The sequence below is a fragment of the Amblyomma mixtum genome, chromosome 5 (assembly GCF_055824585.1).
Source record: "Amblyomma mixtum isolate Tamu chromosome 5, ASM5582458v1, whole genome shotgun sequence".
In the NCBI taxonomy this organism is placed as follows: domain Eukaryota; kingdom Metazoa; phylum Arthropoda; class Arachnida; order Ixodida; family Ixodidae; genus Amblyomma; species Amblyomma mixtum.
The window spans coordinates 191,501,084-191,522,780 of record NC_143016.1 but is presented as its reverse complement, the minus strand read 5'-3'; the positions used below and the strand labels follow the sequence as shown (position 1 = coordinate 191,522,780).

The window sequence follows — 21,697 nt, the reverse complement described above, 5'->3', positions numbered from 1 at the left end:
AAGACACGCAGCATAAAAAAAATTTAAAATCATGCACAGCATAGAGTAACAAGTTCTGTTTCAATGGCACCATGTGTAACAGTTTATATAAGAAAAAAAAAAGAACACAAACAAGCATGCTGTCCAAAGTGTTGTTGGAGTGTGAGCATGTGTCCAAAGATTTGTTTTTCTCTTCTGCTATATTTTGAAAGCTACTGTTTACTGATACGCAGTTCCACTCAACTAAAATTTTATGCCCTTCACCTCATCTAGTGGAATGAACCTTCTAGCCATGCGATTAACACGAGACTACGATGTAAGCATGCCAGTATATTTTGCCAAGTACAGCCTGCAAGGAACTCAGGGGCACGTATCTCTGCCGTGGCAAAATGATGCAGGCAAAAGCGGCAAAAGACATTGCGTACCAGGATGGGCCACCACAATTGGATAAGTGCATTCGCCGAATGCTACTTGATTATGATCGCGCGAGGCTGGACTGTTTTGTTCAAACAAGAAAGCAGGAATGACGTGGAAATGACGCGGCAAAGAGCAATACCTGGAAGCAGCCGAATGTCTCTTACGAATATTTCTGATGTCTCCAGTACATGAACAACGGTCAGAAACCAAGCGCCACTCGCACTGAACTCTCTTTGGGGCAGCTCCTTCACTGGGTTTGAAATGCGTGCGCAGAGAAATATTTGTAAACAAGAGCGTGCCCGGAGAGTATGGCGCCGAGCTTGTTTCCGGCTTCAAAAAATATCACGTGATGACCTCTCTAAATTTTCCTTCCTCCATGATGTTGACCCTCACCGGGGCGCCACCGCTGTAGTGCGCAGGGAACCGCGCTGGTTTTGGGGTGTACCCGATGTGAGGTGATTGAGGATGCTATTAGACAGCACACCTAAAAGGCGAAGTGCGCCGATCGTGTAGTGCCTCGTTCAGATATCGTTCGCCACAACCCCAGTGGTTGTACCGTTGTGCCCCTCCAAGCGGAACAGTGTACTGGCGCAGTTCCCGAGCCCACAGTGCTGTGTTGCCATTGCCGCCGAGTGTGCCACTGTTGTTCATTCTTTGCTATTGTTATCAGGAGATATCGAAACTAACCCTGGTCCTAACGACAACAGTGCAGTACTCGCGGAACTCCAGAAACTAACCGCAGGCCAAACCCAACTAATAGCCGAAGTACAAGGACTGAAATCCCAGCTCACTACTACGGATAAAACCATAACCGACTTAAACAATCGTATGGCCGACCTCGAAACACACTACCAAGCACTACTTCCCCTTCGAAACGACATTGAAAAGATGCAGGCTGACACAAGCAACATGGCGCGTATAATCCAGGAACTAGAAACCTGCATAGATGACGCTGAAAATAGGTCACGTCGTAACAACCTCATCTTCTATGGTATCCCTGACTCTGCTGATAGCGAAACATGGGCAGAATCTGAAAAACTAATCACTGATGTTTGCCGTAATAACCTTCAAATAACTGTGGAACCTCATGAGATAGAAAGAGCTCATCGCCTCGGTCGTCACTCACAAGATAAAAATCGTCCCATAATCGTGAAATTCACAAGTAGCAAAACTAAAGAATCCCTCCTATCAAATGGGCGAAATCTGAAAGACACGGTTTATAGTGTTGGAGAGGACTTCTCGCATGCCGTTCGTCATGCGCGAAAACAACTTGTGTCATTTGCTAAAGCCAGGTCTGCCAAGTTTTCTTTGCGATTTAAAACACTTCACATCGGCTCGAACCGTTACATTTTTCACACTTCATCTAACACCGTAAAGCAGCTCGCTTAGCAATCGACCCTTCACTCTGCACCAATAAAACGCCAGCGCGCGACACCCTCAAATGTTCTCTCGTTTTCCGTGATAATCACTAACATCCGCAGCTTCCTCCCAAAGCGTGAACTCATATCCAACTTAATTTTGTCATCCAGCAGCAATATACTTATACTCACTGAAACTTGGTTGAACAGCAACGTGTCCGACGCTCAAGTTTTAACTGACACATTTGGAATGAAGCCTTGCATTATGTGTTATTTTGCTTTACTATGTGTGTTAATGTTGTATTACGTGTTGTTAATTCGTTTGTTGTACTTTCCTTTTTGTTTCGGCTGCATGTGTGCAGTACGTACAGAGCGCATTGTTTCTTGCTGTATGCGGCTGCCTGAGAGGTGGTGAGAACTCTGTCAAGCGTCCTCACTTTTTTTCTCACCACCTCCATCATTTCTGTTATGATGGAAATAAACATTATTATTATTACCCGAATTCTACGTCTACCGAAACGATCGAAAAGACTCGCGGGGGGGCGGTGTTCTTGTTGCAATTCACCGAGGTATATCATGCTCTATTGCACACGTCACATTGATATGGAATCATTGTGGCTAATTTGTCGCACTCCCCCTGCAACAGTGCTTCTTGGCGTTTGTTATAGGCCCCCGCAGTCAAATCCAAACTTTTGTCGACATCTGAACGATACTATAAGTCATCTTGTTGTTAAATATCCAAATGCGCGCATTCTCCTTTTCGGGGACTTCAATTATCCGGACATTGAGTGGCAGAGTTTAGGCACTTCCTCACTAACATGCAATACAGAGGCCAAGAACTTCACTGATGTCTGTTTAAATTTTAACCTCACATAGTTAGTCTCTGAACCTACTCGCGTCACGCATGTAACCGCAAACGCCCTTGACCTAATACTAACTAATAGCCCTGAGTACCTATCATCCATTAGTTATCTTCCAGAAATCAGCGACCTTAAAATCTTGCATGCTCTATTTTCATTTACCCCAGCTCAGAAGCACCCATCCAGAAAAACAATAAATTTTTACAATAAAGGGAATTACGATGCAATAACTGAAGACCTTAACATGTTTTTTTCAGAGTACCAATCCACATTTGACAATCACTCTTTTCACGAAAACTGGTTGATATTCAAAAATAAGTTACCTAAATATGCTCTCTAATATGTTTATCCCCAGGGTATCTTTCCAAAATAATCGCAATAAGCCGTGGTTTACTAAGCATCTAAAACGTCTAGGTAACAAGAAGAAACGCCTGTTTCGTACAGCCAAACACACTGATAATCAAGCCGCTTGGGAAAAATACCTTGCATCTGAAAAATCATACTTGCAGTCCGTAGTGCCAGGCGCTCATTTTATCACACTGACTTACCGAAGCTACTAATCAGCAATCCTAGACAATTCTGGCAGGTTTTAAATACTAAGCACAGTCATGATATTACACTGACTAACGACTTGCATGAAGCGGTTACTGACCATGAATGCGCAGAAATATTTATTAACGCATTTGCATCTGTTTTCACTGGTGAATTTGACATGCCTTCACAGTTACCATCGCTCAACACAGAAGCCATCATGCCAGCTATCACATTCTTCGCAGATGGTATCGCTTCCATAATTGATAATATGAAACTCTCGTCATCAGCTGGTGTGAACATGATTAATACAAAACTGCTGAAAAATGTGAAACCAACATGTGCAGCCTACTTATCTTTGATTTTTTCGCAATCGCTCTCTTCAGGGATCATTCCAGATGACTGGAAAACGGGGAAGGTCGATCCAATCTACAAATCAGGTAACAGAGACTCCCCCATAAATTATCGCCCCATTTCATTTACTAGCGTACCCTGCAAAATCATGGAACATGTCATCTACTCTCAAATTATAAATTTCTTAGACTCAAATGATGGGCCTCTCTTGTGAAACCCAATTAGCGTTGTTCCTTCACGACTTGCACACTAATCTTGACCGTAACATACAGACTGATGCCATATTTCTAGATTTTGTGAAAGCTTTTGATAAAATTCCCCACCGCCGTTTATTAGTAAAACTTGCACAGCTGAACTTGCATCCTAACATACTACAGTGGATTGAGCAGTTTCTCACTAATCGTTCTCAATCAGTCTTTGCTAACGGCCACCTGTCTAACAGCCTCCCGGTTACATCGGGAGGATCTGTACTCGGTTCATTACTCTTAATATATATTAATGATTTACCTGATCACGTTTCTTGCCGTATTCAAATGTTCGCTGATGACTGTGTTATTTACCGCACTATTAATAACACTTGTGATAAACTTAGTCTTCAAACTGATCTTAACAGCGTACTTAATTGGTGTAACAACTGGCTCATGTCCCTCAATCCTAACAAATGCAAACTCTTATCCTTCTCTCGTCACCATAGCCCGCATCGCTTCCAATATTCCATTTCTAACACCTCGATTGAATCAGTGTCATCTTATAAGTATCTAGGAGTCACCTTGTCTTGTGATTTGTCTTGGCGCACCTATATTGGCAACATCATTTCAGCATCGAATAAAACACTTGGTTTTCTCAAGCGCCATCTCCGCCTTGCCCCTCAACACGTAAAATTACTCGCATATAAATCGCTCATCAGACCAAAATTAGAATATGCCTCTGCCATATGGAGCCCGCACCAAACTTATTTAATTAATGCATTAGAAGCTGTCCAAAATCGTGCCATGCGATACATCCACTCTTCATACTCGTATGACGTCAGCATTTCTTCATTGAAAGCATTATCAGGACTACTGCCCCTTTCGTTACGTCGCATTTCAAGTCTCACCCTTTATCACAAATTATTTCATTCTTCCCTCAATCGGTCACCGTATATCACAGCTGCCGCACGCATATCTCACCGCACCAGTCATCCCCTACAAGTTGCCCGGCCGCCATTGCATACTGCCACCTTTACTGCTTCATTTTTCCTTCGAGCAGCAACGGACTGGAACGGCCTACCCCGTGACATCGTCAACATCGCTTCATCCTCTACTTTTCAAGAACATGTAACCGATCACCTTCAGGGCTGAATAATGTTCGCTGTTTTGTTTGCTCATTTCATTAAAATCCCACCCCTTATGTAATACCCTCGATACAAGGGGCCTTTAAGGTAAATAAACTGAACTGAACTGAACTGAAGGATAGACACCTAAAAGGCGAAGTGCGCCGATTGTGTAGTGCCTCGTGCAGATATCGTTCGCCACAACCCCAGTGGTTGTACCCTTGTGCCCCTCCAAGCGGAACAGCTTTTCGCCATGTACCAACGGCAGTTATGCCATATTCATGTTTGCTCTCACCGGAAAAAATTAATTTACCTGCAGGTATGGGCGCGGCACCGGCCGTCTTTACAAGGGCATAGTGGACGGCACGCGAGATGTGTACAAAAGCGCAACTGTAGTGCCGTTCCAGCGATGTCTACGATAGGCAAGCAGCGAGTATAGGGAGCTGCGAGACTGAAACCGTCTAAGAACGTTGGTTAGGATTCTAATGGTCTGCCACGCTCCGAGATGGTGAATGAAACGAAAAGCTAATTTGATTTGGGTCTGGGACCTTTGATGGTGTTAGCTCTTACTGCTTACATTTGCCAAGGACGCGTCTGTCTGCAATGAAGGTCAAATTGACTGAAACAGTAACCACGTGACCGCACTATATCATGTAGCAACAGTGGGCGCGTAGCACCTCGATTAATACCTTATATACCGACTGTTGCGGAAATATTAAACGGGAGTATTGTTCGAGCTCAAATTTAGCACAGGAATGGCAGTTGGTCGGCAGAATCATTTCATGCTACATTTGTTTGGGTTACATGCCTGAATTTAAAAAAAAAGTCGCATATTTGCATCGTCTGCGGCGATGACGAAGGAAATCGAGCCGTTCTGTCAGTGATCGCAACGATGACGCCATCTTGTTTGTCGACTGTGGAGATTCCGCTAAGCAGGGGGGGGGGGGGGGGGGCGTTTTGCGGGATGTTTAAAAAATCTCCTTCACAAAGACTTGAAATTTAGTGAAGTTTCGACAAAACTACGTTTATTACGGTCATTGATGAAGCAGTTGAAAAATCTTCTTCAAACCTTTTTGCAAAATAACCCGACACCCCCCCCCTCCCCCTGGCCGAATCTCCATGGCCGACAACTTTTACATTCACTCGCTGCAGACCGACCCGTCAAGTTATTCCACGTGCCAGCCCACGCTGGCCCCTTGGGAAATGAACTAGCGGATATTGTTGCCTCTAGGGCACACGATTCCGCCAGGATCAGGAGGTCATACATATCGAAATACACAGTCTGCACAACGTTTCATCGCGTGGCTTGGGCGCACTGGGCCACATGGTGGCACCAACACAATGAGGGCACAGGGATTTTTTCCTGGGTCCCCGACACAGTTCATCTACCAAGCAATTTCCCTCCCCCGAAACCACTCATTACGCTGCTCACAGCACACAGACAATTCCCCACATACTTCCACAGATTTGGACACACCAACTGCCCTGCATGTCCGTGGGGTCACCCAGAAGGAGACGTCCCACATTACATACCAACATGTCCACTTACACACACTTCACATCACACCTCCTGCAACCTACACCTGGCCAGCATCCCACGGCGCAGTGGCAGCGCTGGCTCGACAATCCCTGCCATTGCGCATAACTTTTACAGATTGCATCAACTGTCACTTCACTCCTTCCAAATTATTCACGGTCATCACATCATTCATAATATTCAATCAGTGGGTGGGGCCACTCTGGCCAGCGAGGTGGATGCAATGTGTCCACCTCACCCCAGGTTGAGTATTTTGCATGCTTCACTCTTATCATTATCATATTACCATTACATTATTTCCTTTTCTAAACATCTTCACACATTCACTGTTCAACCCTCCTGCGCACTTACCTTTTTCACGTACTTCACCATTTCTTCAGGGTGTGCATCGTTTTTGTATGTCTATTTTCTCCTATGTTCTCTCATTTCCGTTTCCTTTCTCTTCCTTTTTTCATCCTCTTTTCAGAATCAACCTCGACCATCATCTGCTCTGCACACCCTGGGATGCCTGGCTTCGTTCTTTTTCTTCCGTTATACGTTTCCTTCATTACATCATATCCATCATTCTCTTCTTTTGGTGTCCTTTTCACCCTGTTTATTTTATTATGATTTTTTTCCCCTTTCTGGTATCTTCATCGCTTCATTATCTCTATGTTTCATAATGAAAGAGCTCGCCGAGGCATCGTCATCGTTGGTGCTCGCTGAGCCCTTAGCCCACTAATGTTACCGTGCCCATCTTTATTTTCCCGATTGGGTTTTTCCACTAAATTCGAATTGCAGCCACATGGGCCCTGTTCTTTTAGTTTTGATTGGTCTAAGCCCATTGATGCTCCACAGGTGCAGGCTCTTTCTCAATCCGCTTTATTTTTGCCTTTGTTTTTCTGATTTTAGCATGGAATGAAACTCTGATTGGGGTAGTGGGGCTGGTATCCTACAGATTCTGCAGTGCAGCAATCTCACTTCGCCCTTAGCACGCTCGCTCAGCTTTGGCGGAATGAGCGATGAGGCGGCAGGTGAGCTTTCGGCTGGCAGCGATGCTACGCAGTAGGTTACAGAAGTTGGCGGAATGGGGGACTCGTCGACGAAGAGCTCGACTGACGGCGGCACTATTCCAGATGAGAGAAGTTGCTCGTTGGGCTGTGCCGAAGATGCTGTAACGTCATTATTGGAGGCGGTATGGCCGGAGGCACTAAACAGGGTGGCGCAAGGCGCGTCTGTCACTGCATTCGCTGACATGGCAAACCGCGGTGGGCCGGGCACTTCACCGAGCTGCTGAGGGAATGACTGCGGACTTCATGCCGTGGAGTTGTCGCACAGTACTGCTAGCGTGTCCGTGGTAGGAGGGTGTGCTGCCAGAAGCGAAGTGGCAGCGTCTGGTGTGGTCCGGTGTTAAAGCAGCCAGGCTGGAGACCATCACAGACATGCTTTGTATGTACGTCGACGTGGAACACAAGAATTCGGGCCAAAATTCTTTCCTATGTAACATTCGCCTACAATACGGCACGACAAGACACCACTCGCATGGCCTTTGGTGGGCGACCCAGCCATGTTGCTTCCGAATGCCGATGCCAGCGATGTTGATCCAGATGCCGTGGAATTCGCACAGCGCGCAGAGGAAGCTCGCCAACTATTCTTCTTAACCCACATATTACCACTCCAGGGTTAACAAACTGCACCCATCTTATTCATCCTTCCTCATGAAGTTTGCTATGAAAAAACTATGGACATACTTCATTACATTACATGTGGGGAATGTGATAGCATTAGAATTAGCAAAATTCTGTGCTGTGTGGACAGAATTTTGTTCTTCCGAAATGACTAAAGAATGGACAAAGCTGTTCGAGGAGCTCAAGCGGGAGTTTCATGACTTACGCGACACCCTCGAGCGAGATCTCAGAAAAGATATAAGAGAAATGAATGCTAGCCTGGACTATATAAACAAGATTTACGAAGATGTGAAGAACTCAGTGAGTCGAGTGGAAGAAGAAAATGTGGAACTCAAGCAAACCGTTAAAGTTTTGCAAGAAGAGCGTGAAGCCTTCCGTGTGAACTTGAAGGGCCGTGAAAGTAGGCTTGTTCAGAGCGAACAATACTCGAGGTGCTTCAGTGTTGAAGTACAAGGTGTCCCGGAAACACCGAGTGAAAATGTTTTTGGACATAACCAAAAAACTCGGCAATGTCATTGGCATCCCTCTTGGGGACGATGACATCAAAACACGCCATCGTGTTTCGACCAGAGATAAAGATAGGCCACCGAACATTGTCATACAGTTTGCACGAAGGGCGAAACGTGACTCATTCCTTGACAAAGCAAAGAAGCATAACATGACTTGATGAACTAGAGCTTGAGGGCAGAGCTACCTTATACATAAATGAGCATCTATGTAAGCGCTTGTTTGGTGAAGCAAATGCTAAGAAGAAGGAATGCAGGTGGAAATACATTTTGACAAGGAATGGAAAGATCTTTGTGCGCAAATCAGAAATGGCAAATGTTGTACCAATAACACATCTTGATGACTTGTCTCTGATCATGTAAACATGTCATCTTTGCTTTTTAGCAAAAGAAAAAAAAAATCAAGAATGGGTCTTGACCCATTTGAAAAAATTTGTGAAAAAATTTCTAACAAAAAATATGCACTCGTCCTTTTTTCATCTTACTGTACACTCGCTAGCTAACAAAGAAGATGATCTAATAATACTTTTAGAAACCATCGGTATCTCTTTTGACATCATCATGTTGACAAAGACTTGGTATACAGAGCGATCAAGCGGTTTTGAACTTCCGGGGTATCAGTTATTTCTTCACAGTCATCAAGATAAGCGTGGAGGCGACATTGCACTTCTAGTGAAAGACAGTATACAATGTGAAAGCAATAACGAGTTTTGCGCCATAACACCTGATTACAAGGTACTTACTATCATTTTTTTTGTAGAATACAGACCACTATCAGGTGATGCGAAGAATTGTCTTTCTTTCTTTGATACGTTTTTCGATCTTGTGGCAGTCAAGCAGTAGACTTAATTCTTGGTGGTGACATAAACGTGAACATGCTAGCATCTACGTCCATTCAAAAAGAAATACAATCATTGATTACATCTAGAGGTCTTACCAATGTCATTACCTAGCGGACACAAATTACACAGAAAAGTACTTCTTTATTAGACATATTTATAACAAACATAAATGTGGACTGTACTACAGTGGATACAATTTACACCGACATTAGCGATCACTTGGCCATATTCTTGTCAGTCGAGAAAGCATGAAATATCTCTGAGAAGGTTCGCCATGAAAATTATATTCAAGTGATAACACCGCCACATCTTGAAACGTTCCGCGGTGCCATCAGGCAACAAACGTGGGCTAGGGTTCATCAGTCTAGCCACACGGATGCAGCCTACAACAACTTTATTAAAGTTTTCATTCACATATATCACATAAATTTTCTTTCAAAGTTAGTGAAGAAGCCACGTAAGGCACGCAAACCATGGTTGACTTATGAGCTTAAAATGATTCAACACAAAAATGTCCTATACGCCCAGTTCATAAAAACTAAAGATTCAGCAATATTTACCAAATTCAAATCATATCGAACTAACTTACGTCAGTGCTAAAAAGGTCAAAAGATGTGTACTACCTAAACATTTTCTGCAATGAAAATATGCGCAGACCAGATGTTGTCTGGAGGAAGCTAAACTTGCTTTTACACCCCAATGTGAATGGATCAATTCCTGATGTTGTAGAGCATGCTGGTGAACACCTCTGCGCCTTAGCGGATGCATTCAACAGATATTTTGTTCAGCAGGGTTGTAACAGCTGCGTGCACGCTAGCAGCATGAGTTCGCACACAGAAACATATATGTTCAATAACAGCACTCCTGATTCAATTTTTCTTGCCTCAACTGTCTACGCAGAAGTTTCCTCATGCGTCAATGCCTTTAAAAACGGGAAATCTAAAGACACCAATGGAATACGAATTGTCCCTGTGAAGCATGTGCTCTACCTAATTTGCCCTGTTCTTGCACATCTCTACAATCTAATTTACTCTCTACTGGTGTTTTTCCAAAAACAATGCAAGAAGCCTGAGTGATACCAGTATTCAAACATGGCGAAAGAAATGTCCTACATAACTACTGACCAATTTCATTCCTACCTGTATTCTCGAAAGGCATAGAGAGGTTATTACACCTTAGGATGACATCCTATCTACATCAACATAAATTATTACATGACTTTCGACACGGATGCAGATGACATCAGTCTACAGAAACAGCTCTCTTATTGAAAAAATAAAAAAATCATTCAGTCTTTTACTGACCAAACACTGGCAATGGGTATTCTGTATTCTCGAAAGGCATAGAGAAGTTATTACACCTTAGGGCCGGTTCACATGCAAGTGACTGAGCGATTGAGCGGCGCGTCGCAGCGAAAATTTCCAACTTGTTGAAACCTCGCCGCTCGTCGCAGCGACGACTCAAAACAGGTTTTTCCGCCGCGGCGACAGGATTCGCTAGCATTTTCGCCTGCATGCGAAACAGGCTTTAGGATGACATCCTATCTACATCAACATAAATTATTACGTGACTTTCAACACAGATGCAGACGACATCGGCCTACAGAAACAGCTCTCTTATCGCAAAAAGAAAAAATCATTCAGTCTTTTACTGACAAAACACTGGCAGTGGGTGTATATATTGACTTTTCCAAGGCATTTGACTCCGTAAATCATAATATTCTCCTTTGCAAACTTCATAAATATGGTTTTCGCAGAAAAGCGTATGCTGTTCTTGAATTGTATCTGCAGTATAGGACACAGTACACACAAGTAAATCGATCTAAATCATCTATACTAACCCTTAGCTCTGGGGTCCCACAAGGAAGCATGCTAGGGCCACTTTTATTTTCTATATATATAAATGATAGAGTACACTGCACCACCAGCGTACAGTTTGTATCATATGCGGATGATACGTCTGTCTTCATCACCAGTAATTCCGAAACTGATTTTGAATCTAAAGCTAACAAAGCTTTGGCTGATATTAATGCATGGGTTAACGCTAACTGCCTCGAGATAAACGCAAATAAAACAAAGATAGTGTTATATTTGCCGAAGTATAACGCATGGGTTAACGCTAACCGCCTCAAGATAAACGCAAATAAAACAAAGATATTGTTATATTTGCCAAAGGGAAAAAGCATTTCTCAGCTACTGAATATATGCCTGGGCCAGACATCTTGGAAATAGTTGGCTCGGTAAAAATCTTTGGTGTTATCTTTTCAATGCACTTAACATGGAATAAACACATAGAGTATCTTTTTTGTAAAGTAGCATCAGCTGTTGGTGTCACATCTAGATTAAAATGCATTTTACTGGAAAAACTTAAAATAATGCTGCATAATTCATTGGTGTCTTCGTTACTGCAATACCGCACCCTCGTTTGGGGCGCACCAAATGTCACATGTTTGACAAATCTACTCTTGCTCCAGAAAAGAGCCTTACGATGTATATTATTTTTGCGCTATAACATTTCTCCCTTTTTGCAATCTATGATCAAAGATTATTCCAGTGCTACAAGTCTTTTGTGAAATCTAGTAATAACTACCTTGTGCAACTCGCCAAGCTGAAAAAGAATGAGTCCATTCGTCATACCTGACACGATGAAACATGGAACGTGCCCACCGCACGGGCGAACTGTTGTAAGCAATCATTATCCTACAGCCTCCCTTCTTTACTAAATCGGTTTGACAAAGCATCCTTTAATCCATTATGTAAATCTAATTCTGAAGTTAAATTGTTTTTATCACATTTCCACACGTCATGTGCGTATTATGCCTTGATGTGCATGTTTTTGTTCAATGTTTGGAATTTTTGTTCTTTCGTTCATTTATTTTACTGTAATTTATTTAATAATTTATTTAATAATGTAATGTATTTAATAATTACTGTATGCTCTATTATTGTCGCACGTGTTTGCCATTCTTGTACTCTTGTAACCTGCGAAGTAATGATTCCGATGGCCGCACTTCTGTGAATGCCAATATCTAAGGAGCCTGCACCACGTCAAGCTGTTGTCGCGGCTTTTAGTCCAGTCTCCTCCTCTCAAAAGGAAATAAAGAATTGAATTGAACTGAATTATGACAGACCGCAACACCGAGCGGACGCCCAGACCACTAGGCCACGACTGCGGCTGTGGCCTAGAGGCTTGGTCGTCCGCTTCGGCTGCGAGAGGCGGTTGGTTTGAAACCCACTGCCGGACACCCACCGGCAAAAATGGGTACAAGCGTCCGCCGGTCTGGTGCCCAGCTTCCTCAGGGGTGTACACTTGGAAGAGGCTCTGCAAACTCCGCTGTGTTCTTAGGGGGCAAACCCAGTTTCGAACACCATCAGCCTGCAAAGGTGGTTCATGGTTCAGTTGAGAGTTGACAGGTTCAATGGAGTTTCGCGATATCGATGAAGTTTAAACGAGTTCGCTCTAACAAAAGTTCAGCAGATGAGTCTCGGTCTGCGAAGAGAGCTTGGCATTGTGCCAACAGACAAAGCTGTGTCTTAACAGAATCTTAACAGAATCTGTGGCTATGTTCGGAGCGATGTACTTAAAACTCAATTTTCCTGCTGATGACTGGAACAGGTTGCCTGCAGGCGTCGTTCAGTGCTGCAGGGAAGATTGGTTGCATGCATTCATATCACATGCTTGCATGTGTGCAGCTGTCTTTTCTTTTGTGTCACAGACAGCCTGCGTCATTCCCCTGTGCAGGCGTAATTCTTTAATAAATTAAACTCTGCTGCATCCTTGTGTGGCAGTGGTTGGCACCACAAGCGGGGAGTATGTTGTGATTACCTTTCAGTGACCTTCGTTTTAGTCGGGAAACAAATTGACTGTTGCCTGTGGAATGCACCCATCTGCTGTCATATGCATGATGCTCGGCATATTTATTAACTAGTACAAGCACAAAAGAAGCCACAACAGCTCCTCATGCCTTTTCGTCATGGCAACCATGTTGTTCGTTGAGAGGCTAAGTTGTTGGGCGAGTTGGTGACGATGTTCCATATCTGCAGCGCGCGAAACAGGACAAGATGAAAAGAAACAAGTGGTCAGTACTGGGGCCAGTGAAACAATGAAATTCAGCACCAGGGTAGCCACGCAAGTATGGAATTTAGTGTAGCCCTGGTCTTAGGCGGTGCAGAGCTTGATTGATGAAATTGGCCTGAGTTGGAGAGCCGCAGTGGTCACACCGAAACGTCGCTCGGGTGAGGAGATGCTGGTGACAATCTTTCGTCTCACGGCCAAAGGGCTCGCATTGATCTGGTGCCACGGGCTATAGAGCTTCTTGAGGATAACGAGACTCCAGTGTACACGCACGGCACAACAACATCGAGAATGTTGTGAGCAGAAGCCACTGTGCTGTGGTTCCGATAACAAGGTTCTTAGCTACTCAGAATTTTTATGGGTTGTGCACTCTGTGCTGCATTTTGAATTGGTAGCATGCCTCAGCAGCGAAGGCACCTTAGAATTTATCAAAGCAAGATGCCTTGCTTATCACCTGATGGCTATCCCTCTTGGCTATGGCACACATATTTTTCTCCGGCTTGAAATGCTGGCTCTGCACGGTCACTTCAGTGACTCCGGAAATTGTCCGTTGTTACACTGTACAGAGAAATAAGCACTTTTGTCTGGGCGAGTTGGTTCATGACAGCAATTAAAAGAATAAAAATGTGCAAAGGGATTGTGTTTGTGTTCGAGTATGTGTTCATAGGCTTGGCCTCGCCTTCTTCTTTTCTGCAGCCGTCCTGGCACAGCGGTTTTTTCCTTTGGTTTTTCCTTTGGTTTGGTTTGCTCGATAAGATGAGGTATGGGTGGTGTTCCTCCTTGCTTGGCAGTGTTTTTTTTTGCTGGTTGAGTGCGCATGTGTCTTACCTTTCATGCCTGTGATAATCGATTTCACATTTGGTATATAAGCAGCTGGTGTCTCAGAAATAGAAACTAGTTAGAAGTTTACGCTCTGTCCTGTCCTCACGTCTCTTTTGTTTCCTTCTTCAGTCCCTTTGCGCAATTTTATTCTTTTAATTACTGTACAGAGAGAGTTAACCGTTTGGCGGCATCAAGGTTTCGGCCATGTGCTTTAAAAAATGTGTGCCTATAGGTAGGCATCTGTGGACAGCCAGACTAGAGGAATGCGCATCACATCCAGTCTGGGCAGTGTCTTCAGGGCTTCAGCATCTTTCCCTTGGTGACCTCCTTGCAGGCTAGACCCGGCGCTCATCCGGCCGGGCCGCGTGGATGTTCGTGAGTTTGTGGGCCCAGCGAGTGACCACCAGCTGGCAGCACTGTTCCGCCGCTTCTATCCTGCCGAAGGGGAGGCCGAAGCAGGCGCCTTCGTGCAGGCTGTGCGCCAGCAGTTCGGCCAGGCGCCGCTCAGCATGGCGCTCGTGCAGGGATACTTCCTCTTCCACAAGGACGACCCACGTGCCGCTGTCCGGGACGTCGCCCAGATGGCCAAGCTATGACACCACACTTGTCTCTCAGCTGACCGCAGGATTTATTTTCCTCAAGCTGCGGGCTTTGTTGCTCAGAATTTGCGCACATCAAAGAGGCACTTTGGTGTAAGCCCCTTTAACACCTGTGCATGAAGGCAGCTCCTGCCTGGCATACTATATCGAGTGTGATATAGGTGCTTGCTGGAATCTTTGGAGAAGCTTTCAGTACTTAACTGTCTGTCAACCAGTGTTCCGTGTGCTCCTATTTTATGTTATTTGGATTTAAATTTGATGTCAGTGACAAGAGGAGAGTAGATTGCGTCAAGGAGCAAGTTACCGTATTTTCCGGTGTATAAGACACGCCCTTGTATGAGACGAACCCGCCATATATGCAGGCTGTTATTGAAAAAGTTGGTATATAAGATACACCCGTGTATAAGATGCACCCCAATTTACCCAGTTAGGCTAGTGAGGCTTAATTATGCACGCTTGCGTGACCATCGCCAAATTCACTGTACCTGTGAGAAATTCTTGAGCAATGCTAAGCGATCAAAAAAGGCAACACTCACGCCATGCCCGCCCATGTCTTAGAAAAAAGGAAGAAAAAAATGAAAGAACTCTCCCATATGTCCATGACAACATTTTATTTCTACTTAAAACCTTCGAAGTTTTCATCTTCGGATTCGCTATCAAAAAGTTCACCCATTTGTGGAGGCAACGCGGCTAAAACATTCTCTTCGCACTACGTACGTACACGGAACAAACAAAGTTGCAAACGGTGGCTAAAAAAGAATGCTGGCTTGTCTTGGCTTGTCTTGACAGTGGCTAGAAGCGCGCTTGTCGCCATCTTTTGGCATTTCACATTACTTTTGCTTGGGGCCTCTGAAACGGTCGCTGGTTTGTGATCCCGGAAGTCGTCATCCCCGCCGTTTCATTATAAAGTTCACCTAAAAAAAGTTGCGAATGGCGGTCCCTGTATTGAAGTATTAACCGTGTTACAACCCCGTCATTGGTAGTAATATTTTTATTGCGAAAGCAATACTGCACTAGGTTTTGAGCGTTCAGCGTCGTCCCTGCGAATCCACGTTTGACCTTTAGCTTGACCTCTGTTGTGGGGTTCATTGATGCACTCTGACATAGACAGTGCTGTAGACTGCATTGATTTGGAGGAAAGGAAAGGCGCCTTACCAACTCTGTGGTTTAGTGGACACCTCAATAACACTTTAAGCTAATTCCGGCCTTCATTGATGCTGTGCTCTGACATAGACAGTGTTGTAGACTGGGTTTGGAGGAAAGGAAAGGCGCCTTACCAACTCTGTTGGTTAGTGGACACCTCAACAGCACTTTAAGCTAATTCCTGGGTTCATTGATCATAGACAGTGTTGTAGACTGCATTGATTTGGAGGAAAGGAAAGGCGCCTTACCAACTCTGTGGTTTAGTGGACACCTCAACAGCACTTTAAGCTAATTCCCGCATTCATCGTAGACAGTGTTGTAGACTGCATTGATTTGGAGGAAAGGAAAGGTGCCTTACCAACTCTGTGGTTTAGTGGACACCTCAACAGCACTTTAAGCTAATTCCTGCATTCATTGATCATAGACAGTGTTGTAGACTGCATTGATTTGGAGGAAAGGAAAGGCGCCTTACCAACTCTGTGGTTTAGTGGACACCTCAACAGCTTTTTAAGCTAATTCCCGCATTCATTGATCATAGACAGTGTTGTAGACTGCATTGATTTGGAGGAAAGGAAAGGCGCCTTACCAACTCTGTGGTTTAGTGGACACCTCAATAACACTTTAAGCTAATTCCGGCCTTCATTGATGCTGTGCTCTGAGAGAGAGAGAGAGAAACAACTTTATTGCCATAGATTGGCGGGATTTAGGGCAGGTGGGCTTGGTGTGGCCCCCAGGTGGGGGCGACTTCCTGGGCCCACGAAATGAGTGCCAGTTGGATGCTCTTGTCTGGCCTTCTGAGGAGTTGGTTCCATCCGTCTTCGGAGGGAGCTGGCAGTAAGGTTCGAGGGGGCGGATTTCCCGCGCAACCCCAGAGGATGTGAGCCTGGGTGGTGATTTCTCCCTGGTAACAATTTTGGCAGACGGGGTCGTATTCCCCGTCTGTGATGAGTGAAAGTCTAGAATGGCTAAGGATGGAGTGTGTCTGCAACCTGCGGAGCAAGGTGGCTTGCGCTCGATTCAAGTCGGGGTGTGGAGGCGGGAACTGGCGTCTCATCTCTCTGTAGAGGTTGGTAATTTCGGCAAAGGTCTGGGGAGCCTCGGCAAGAGCGTCTGGATCCGTGAGGCCGGCCAGTGTTGTAGACTGGGTTTGGAGGAAAGGAAAGGCGCCTTACCAACTCTGTTGGTTAGTGGACACCTCAACAGCACTTTAAGCTAATTCCTGGGTTCATTGATCATAGACAGTGTTGTAGACTGCATTGATTTGGAGGAAAGGAAAGGCGCCTTACCAACTGTGTGGTTTAATGAACTCCTCAATAGCACTTTAAGCTAATTCTGAATGTTCGGTGCAGAACTCAGGCTTTTGCCTTTCACAACTGTAGTCGCTAAACTTGCTCATAATTTGCTTTTGGAACCTTCCGGGCTTAACCAAGCTAAGCCTCTGCCAATTTTTTTCGGTGAGAAAAGCTTGAACATGAACCTAAGTAATTTCTGAACTCGCAAAAAAAAACCGAAAAATTCGCGTATAAGACGCACCCTTGTATAAGACACACCAGCAAGATTTAAAAAAAAAAGCCGCGTCTTATACACCGGAAAATACGGTAATGACTTCCTAGTCAAAATCAAGAGGAAGTAATGGGCTTGGGCAGGGCATGAAAGCAAGATAACTGTTAAGTGTGAGGGTCTGAAATTTAGGAGAAGGCAAGCGTTAGCAGTGAGTGGTTAGGTGGGTGGATGGGATTAAGATGCTTAAAGAGGATACGGTGGCCGCAGCCGGCACAGGACAGGATTCATTGGAGAGATGTGCGAGAGGCCTTTGTCCTGCAGTGGGTCCAGTCAGGCTGACGACGATGTAAGTGTGCGTTAGTATGCCAGTATCAAAAATGTATCGAGGCACAATATATGGAGGCAGCTTCAACCATGTGATGGACCGCTGCATTTAGTAAGTAAGAGATCTTTTTATATTTTGTTCAATTCAGTAATAAAATAAAATCATAAAAAAATCTTTTCAGGTGTCGTGTGTTGGGCGAGAATTATGGCACCAAATTGTAGAGTGTTCTAAAACACAGGTGATTGATCAATTCTTACTTTGGTGTTGTATAGATTACTTTTTCCACGGTGAAAAGAAAGACTGTGAAATGCGAAAGAAAGCCTGCGTGATCATGCGCTCGTGCATTGTGTCAGCAGTGATCTCAAACGGGGAATTCGTGAATGTAACGTTGGCTCCGGTGTAAGATTGAAAGTGACACCATCCTAGCTGCGTGTAATGCAGAAAATAGCGAACCGGTTGGTTCGCGATATGCAGGCGTAAACGCTAAGTAGTGTTCCTAGTCAACAGTCTGGCATTTCTTCTACTGGCCTGGAAAAAATTGCCTATTTCAGAAGTGGAGCAATGCATCGGAACACAAAGGCACCAGATGCAATACGCCATCTGGTGACTGGGAATGCTGCTTAGCACATGGTCATGTGGGCTTTTTTTTTTTCTCGGGCTTTTCCTTCAGCATGAAAAACACTAATCTATAGCACAAATCCAGATAAAGACTGATGAGTTAGAAGTTCTTTAGAATGCTTTACAATTTGCCAAGTGCAAGTTTCGTTCAAAGTACAATAACCTAAATGTATTCAATTATTCTACTGAACAAAATATAAAAACACTGGCTTACTGTGGTCAACAACATGGCTGAAGTTGGGCCCATCTAATATGTGTCTGTATATTCTTAAATCTTGCCTTACCATGAATTTTCCTCATGAAAAACTGAGCCATGTGAAGGAAAAGGGGGCATGTCCTGTTTTGTGAAGACCGTTGCCAGAACAGCAGGGATTGAATAAAAGTTGTTTGCCCTTCGTAAGCCCTTGAAGATTGGCTGTGTCATTGCATAAGCAAACTGTGGCACAGCAGATGAAGAGCACAAGCTGGAGCTGCATCTTCAGTGTGTTTATCAACTGTGCACCAACAAGCCAATCTTATTATTGATGAATGTGGTTTCCGTGCAAGTATATGTCAAAGGGCATTTGCTGTGCTTTGTTTCTGCAAATTTCAGCTGCAAATTTTTGTGTTAATCATACCGTGTAGCACGCACTGGCTGTAATGAGTCAAACCAGGTCGCATACAATACTAACTGCTGCACAGTCTGCGAGCATGCCCGTGTTCAAAGGAAGGCGACAGTAGATCAGTTCTGGATCTCATCTTTTTATCCGGCAGTGTCACATCGCGGCTGTACAAAGTTGGCGTTCTGCCTGGAATTTCTGATCATTGATTAGTGTAACGTTGTAGCTGGGTGTATTGGCTGGTGAGCAAAAGCATCGGACGTACTAAAGGGATTTTAATAGAGCAGGTGACACGACCATACTAGACGAATTAATTTACATTATGATTTTTTCGAGAAAAGAAGCTGCGAGAAGTCGGCACATGTCAATGAGCTATGGCTGACTTTCAAAGAAAGAGTGCGCATGTGTATAACAAAATATGTACCAATAAAATGCGAGTCAAAACGTGTTCGCAATCCTTTGATTATGAGAGAAATTCTGCAGTGAAACAGAAAAGTGTCAAGACGTAAAGCTAGGTAACAGTGCTCAGTGAACCCATGTTACCCATTGACATACTGACATTAAGTAAAAGGCTGAAATCAATGATAAAGATCTCAAAAGATCGGTTTTATAACATCACAATCAATATCTTCGTGAATCTCCCTACAAGTTTTGGAGACACCTGTTGTCAACAAATTCAACAATAAAAAGAATAAACACAGTGCAGGCGTAACTGGAGATGAGGCTGAAATTGCGGAGGCTTTTAACTCTTATTTTGCAAATGTTTTTACTTTGGATGACGGAAAGCCAAAACAGTTCACACCGCTCAATGATCTACCGGAACTAGACAAGCTGCAATGGCATCGTTCAATCTAAAGCCGGCAAGGAAACTTCGAGATAACAGGTCGAGATCATCTAGAGCAGGGGTTCTCAAACTTTATTGCTTGGAGGAACCCCAAAAGCCTTCAATAAGTTCCAGGGAACACCCCCACCCCCCCTGCCCCCCGCCCCGCTTTCACTTACCAGCAATGTGGTCGAGTGCATTTTTGCAAAGAGAGAGTTGCAAAAGTTAAACGTTTATTGCTTAGATTAATACAAATACTAATGTGATGGGTGGTACTGCTTCCCTTTTAAGAGCAAGTCAAAGCGTGGCTCAGTATCACTCAGAGCCAGTCTCATATCAGCTGCCGGGTCAGGGCCGGTGAGGGATCTGGCGGAACACAAGAAGACAGCCCGCGGAACCCCTGTGTTCCGCGGAACCCAGTTTGAGAACCCCTGATCTAGAGTAATGTGGAAACACGTGGATGCAGCTCGGCATGGCTGTGATCAATCGAGATTAGTCCGGTCGCTTCTCGCGTCAGGAACACAAATGATAACACCCCTTTCCTGCGACCTTGCGCGAACGGTTTGGTTTGGTTTGGTTTATGGGGTTTAACGTCCCAAAGCGACTAAGGCTATGAGAGACGCCGTAGTGGAGGGCTCCAGAAATTTCGACCGCCTGGGGTTCTTTAACGTGCACTGACATCGCACAGTACACGGGCCTCGAATTTCTCCTCCTAAGAAATTCAGCCGCCGCGGCCGGGATCGAACCCGCGTCTTTCGGGCCAGCAGCCGAGCACCATAGCCACTGAGCCACCGCGGCGGCCTTGCTTGCGCGAACGAACGGACACTACAATGATACGTGGCATTACCCCCCTCCCAAAGAAGCATCCATGGGCGTCCGGAAGGGGGGGCGGTTGCCCCCCCTTGGAATTACGGATATTATTTATGCCCTACCAGAAAACAACTACAAACCTACCGCCTCCCTCATCCCCAGACATCGGGTGCACCCCCCTGGAAAAAGTTCTGCGGACACCCTTGGAAGCATCGTCTCGATGCTTTAAAATAAAATAAACACGGAGAATGCAATCTTTGAGTCCTTTAGCATTCATAATATGGCTTCAGGCGTACGACATGTACGACTTCCGGGCGTGTGCGGCGTCGCTGAGATGCTGTCGTGCCGTCGGTGATGACTTCATAGTCGAGGTCACCGATGCGGCGGAGAACCCTGTACGGGCCAAAGCAGCGTCGCAGCAACTTTTCACTCAATCCACGGCGGCGAACTGGCGTCCATATCCAAACACGATCACCTGGCTTGTAATGCGTTTCTCGTCGGCGCAGAGTGTAGCGTCGGGCGTCGATGTGCTGCTGGTCTTGAATGCGAAGCCGCGCGAGTCTTCGGGCTTCCTCTGCGCGATGCAGGTAGGCGGCGACGTCGAGGTTGTCTTCGTCAGAAACGTGCGGGAGCATTGCGTCGAGTGTTGTGGGCTTCCGGCCGTATACCAGCTGGAATGGGGTAAACCTGGTTGCCTCCTGGATGGCAGTATTATAAGCGTAGATCACGTAGGGCAGAATGGAGTCCCACGTCTTGTGTTCGGCGTCGATGTACATGGAGCGCATGTCTGCGATGGTCTTGTTCAGACCCTCTGTGAGTCCGTTGGTTTGTGGATGATAGGCAGTTGTCCTCCGATGGCTTGTCTGGCTGTAGTTAAAAATGGCTTGCGTCAGCTCCGCTGTAAATGCAGTTCCTCTGTCTGTGATGAGCACTTCGGGGGCGCCGTGCCGCAGGAGAATTTGTTCGACACAAAATTTTGCAACTTCTGTTGCGGTACCATTAGGTAACGCTTTTGCTT

At 45.0% G+C, this 21,697-nt stretch overlaps 2 protein-coding genes and 1 long non-coding RNA gene across 3 annotated transcripts in view; 2 read left to right on the top strand and 1 right to left on the bottom strand.

Annotated features, from left to right (window-relative positions):
- The window catches only part of Bcs1 (mitochondrial chaperone BCS1), a 63,596-nt gene extending 44,102 nt beyond the window's left edge, over window positions 1–19,494 (top strand). The window contains exon 9 of the mRNA XM_089546552.1: window positions 14,594–19,494. Coding sequence (XP_089402678.1) covers window positions 14,594–14,855 — 262 coding nt within the window. The 3' untranslated portion in view covers window positions 14,856–19,494. The remainder of the gene's footprint in view (window positions 1–14,593) is intronic.
- LOC149345263 (uncharacterized) overlaps window positions 1–21,697 on the bottom strand; it is a 74,307-nt gene that overhangs the window by 32,296 nt on the left and 20,314 nt on the right. The window lies entirely within an intron of this gene.
- Window positions 302–2,155, top strand: LOC149345266 (uncharacterized). Its single transcript, XM_089542820.1, has 2 exons — window positions 302–349; window positions 910–2,155. The coding sequence occupies exons 1-2, from the start codon at window positions 302–304 to the stop codon at window positions 1,783–1,785; spliced, it is 924 nt and encodes a 307-aa protein (XP_089398946.1). The 3' UTR covers window positions 1,786–2,155.

What these genes read in the sequence shown, in the direction of transcription:
- LOC149345266 (XM_089542820.1), top strand. Translation starts at nt 302, where the DNA reads ATGCCAGTATATTTTGCCAAGTACAGCCTGCAAGGAACTCAGGGGCAC. An exon ending in TGCAAGGAACTCAGGGGCAC is followed by an intron (nt 350 to 909) that starts GTATCTCTGCCG and finishes CCGATCGTGTAG; the next exon opens with TGCCTCGTTCAGATATCGTT.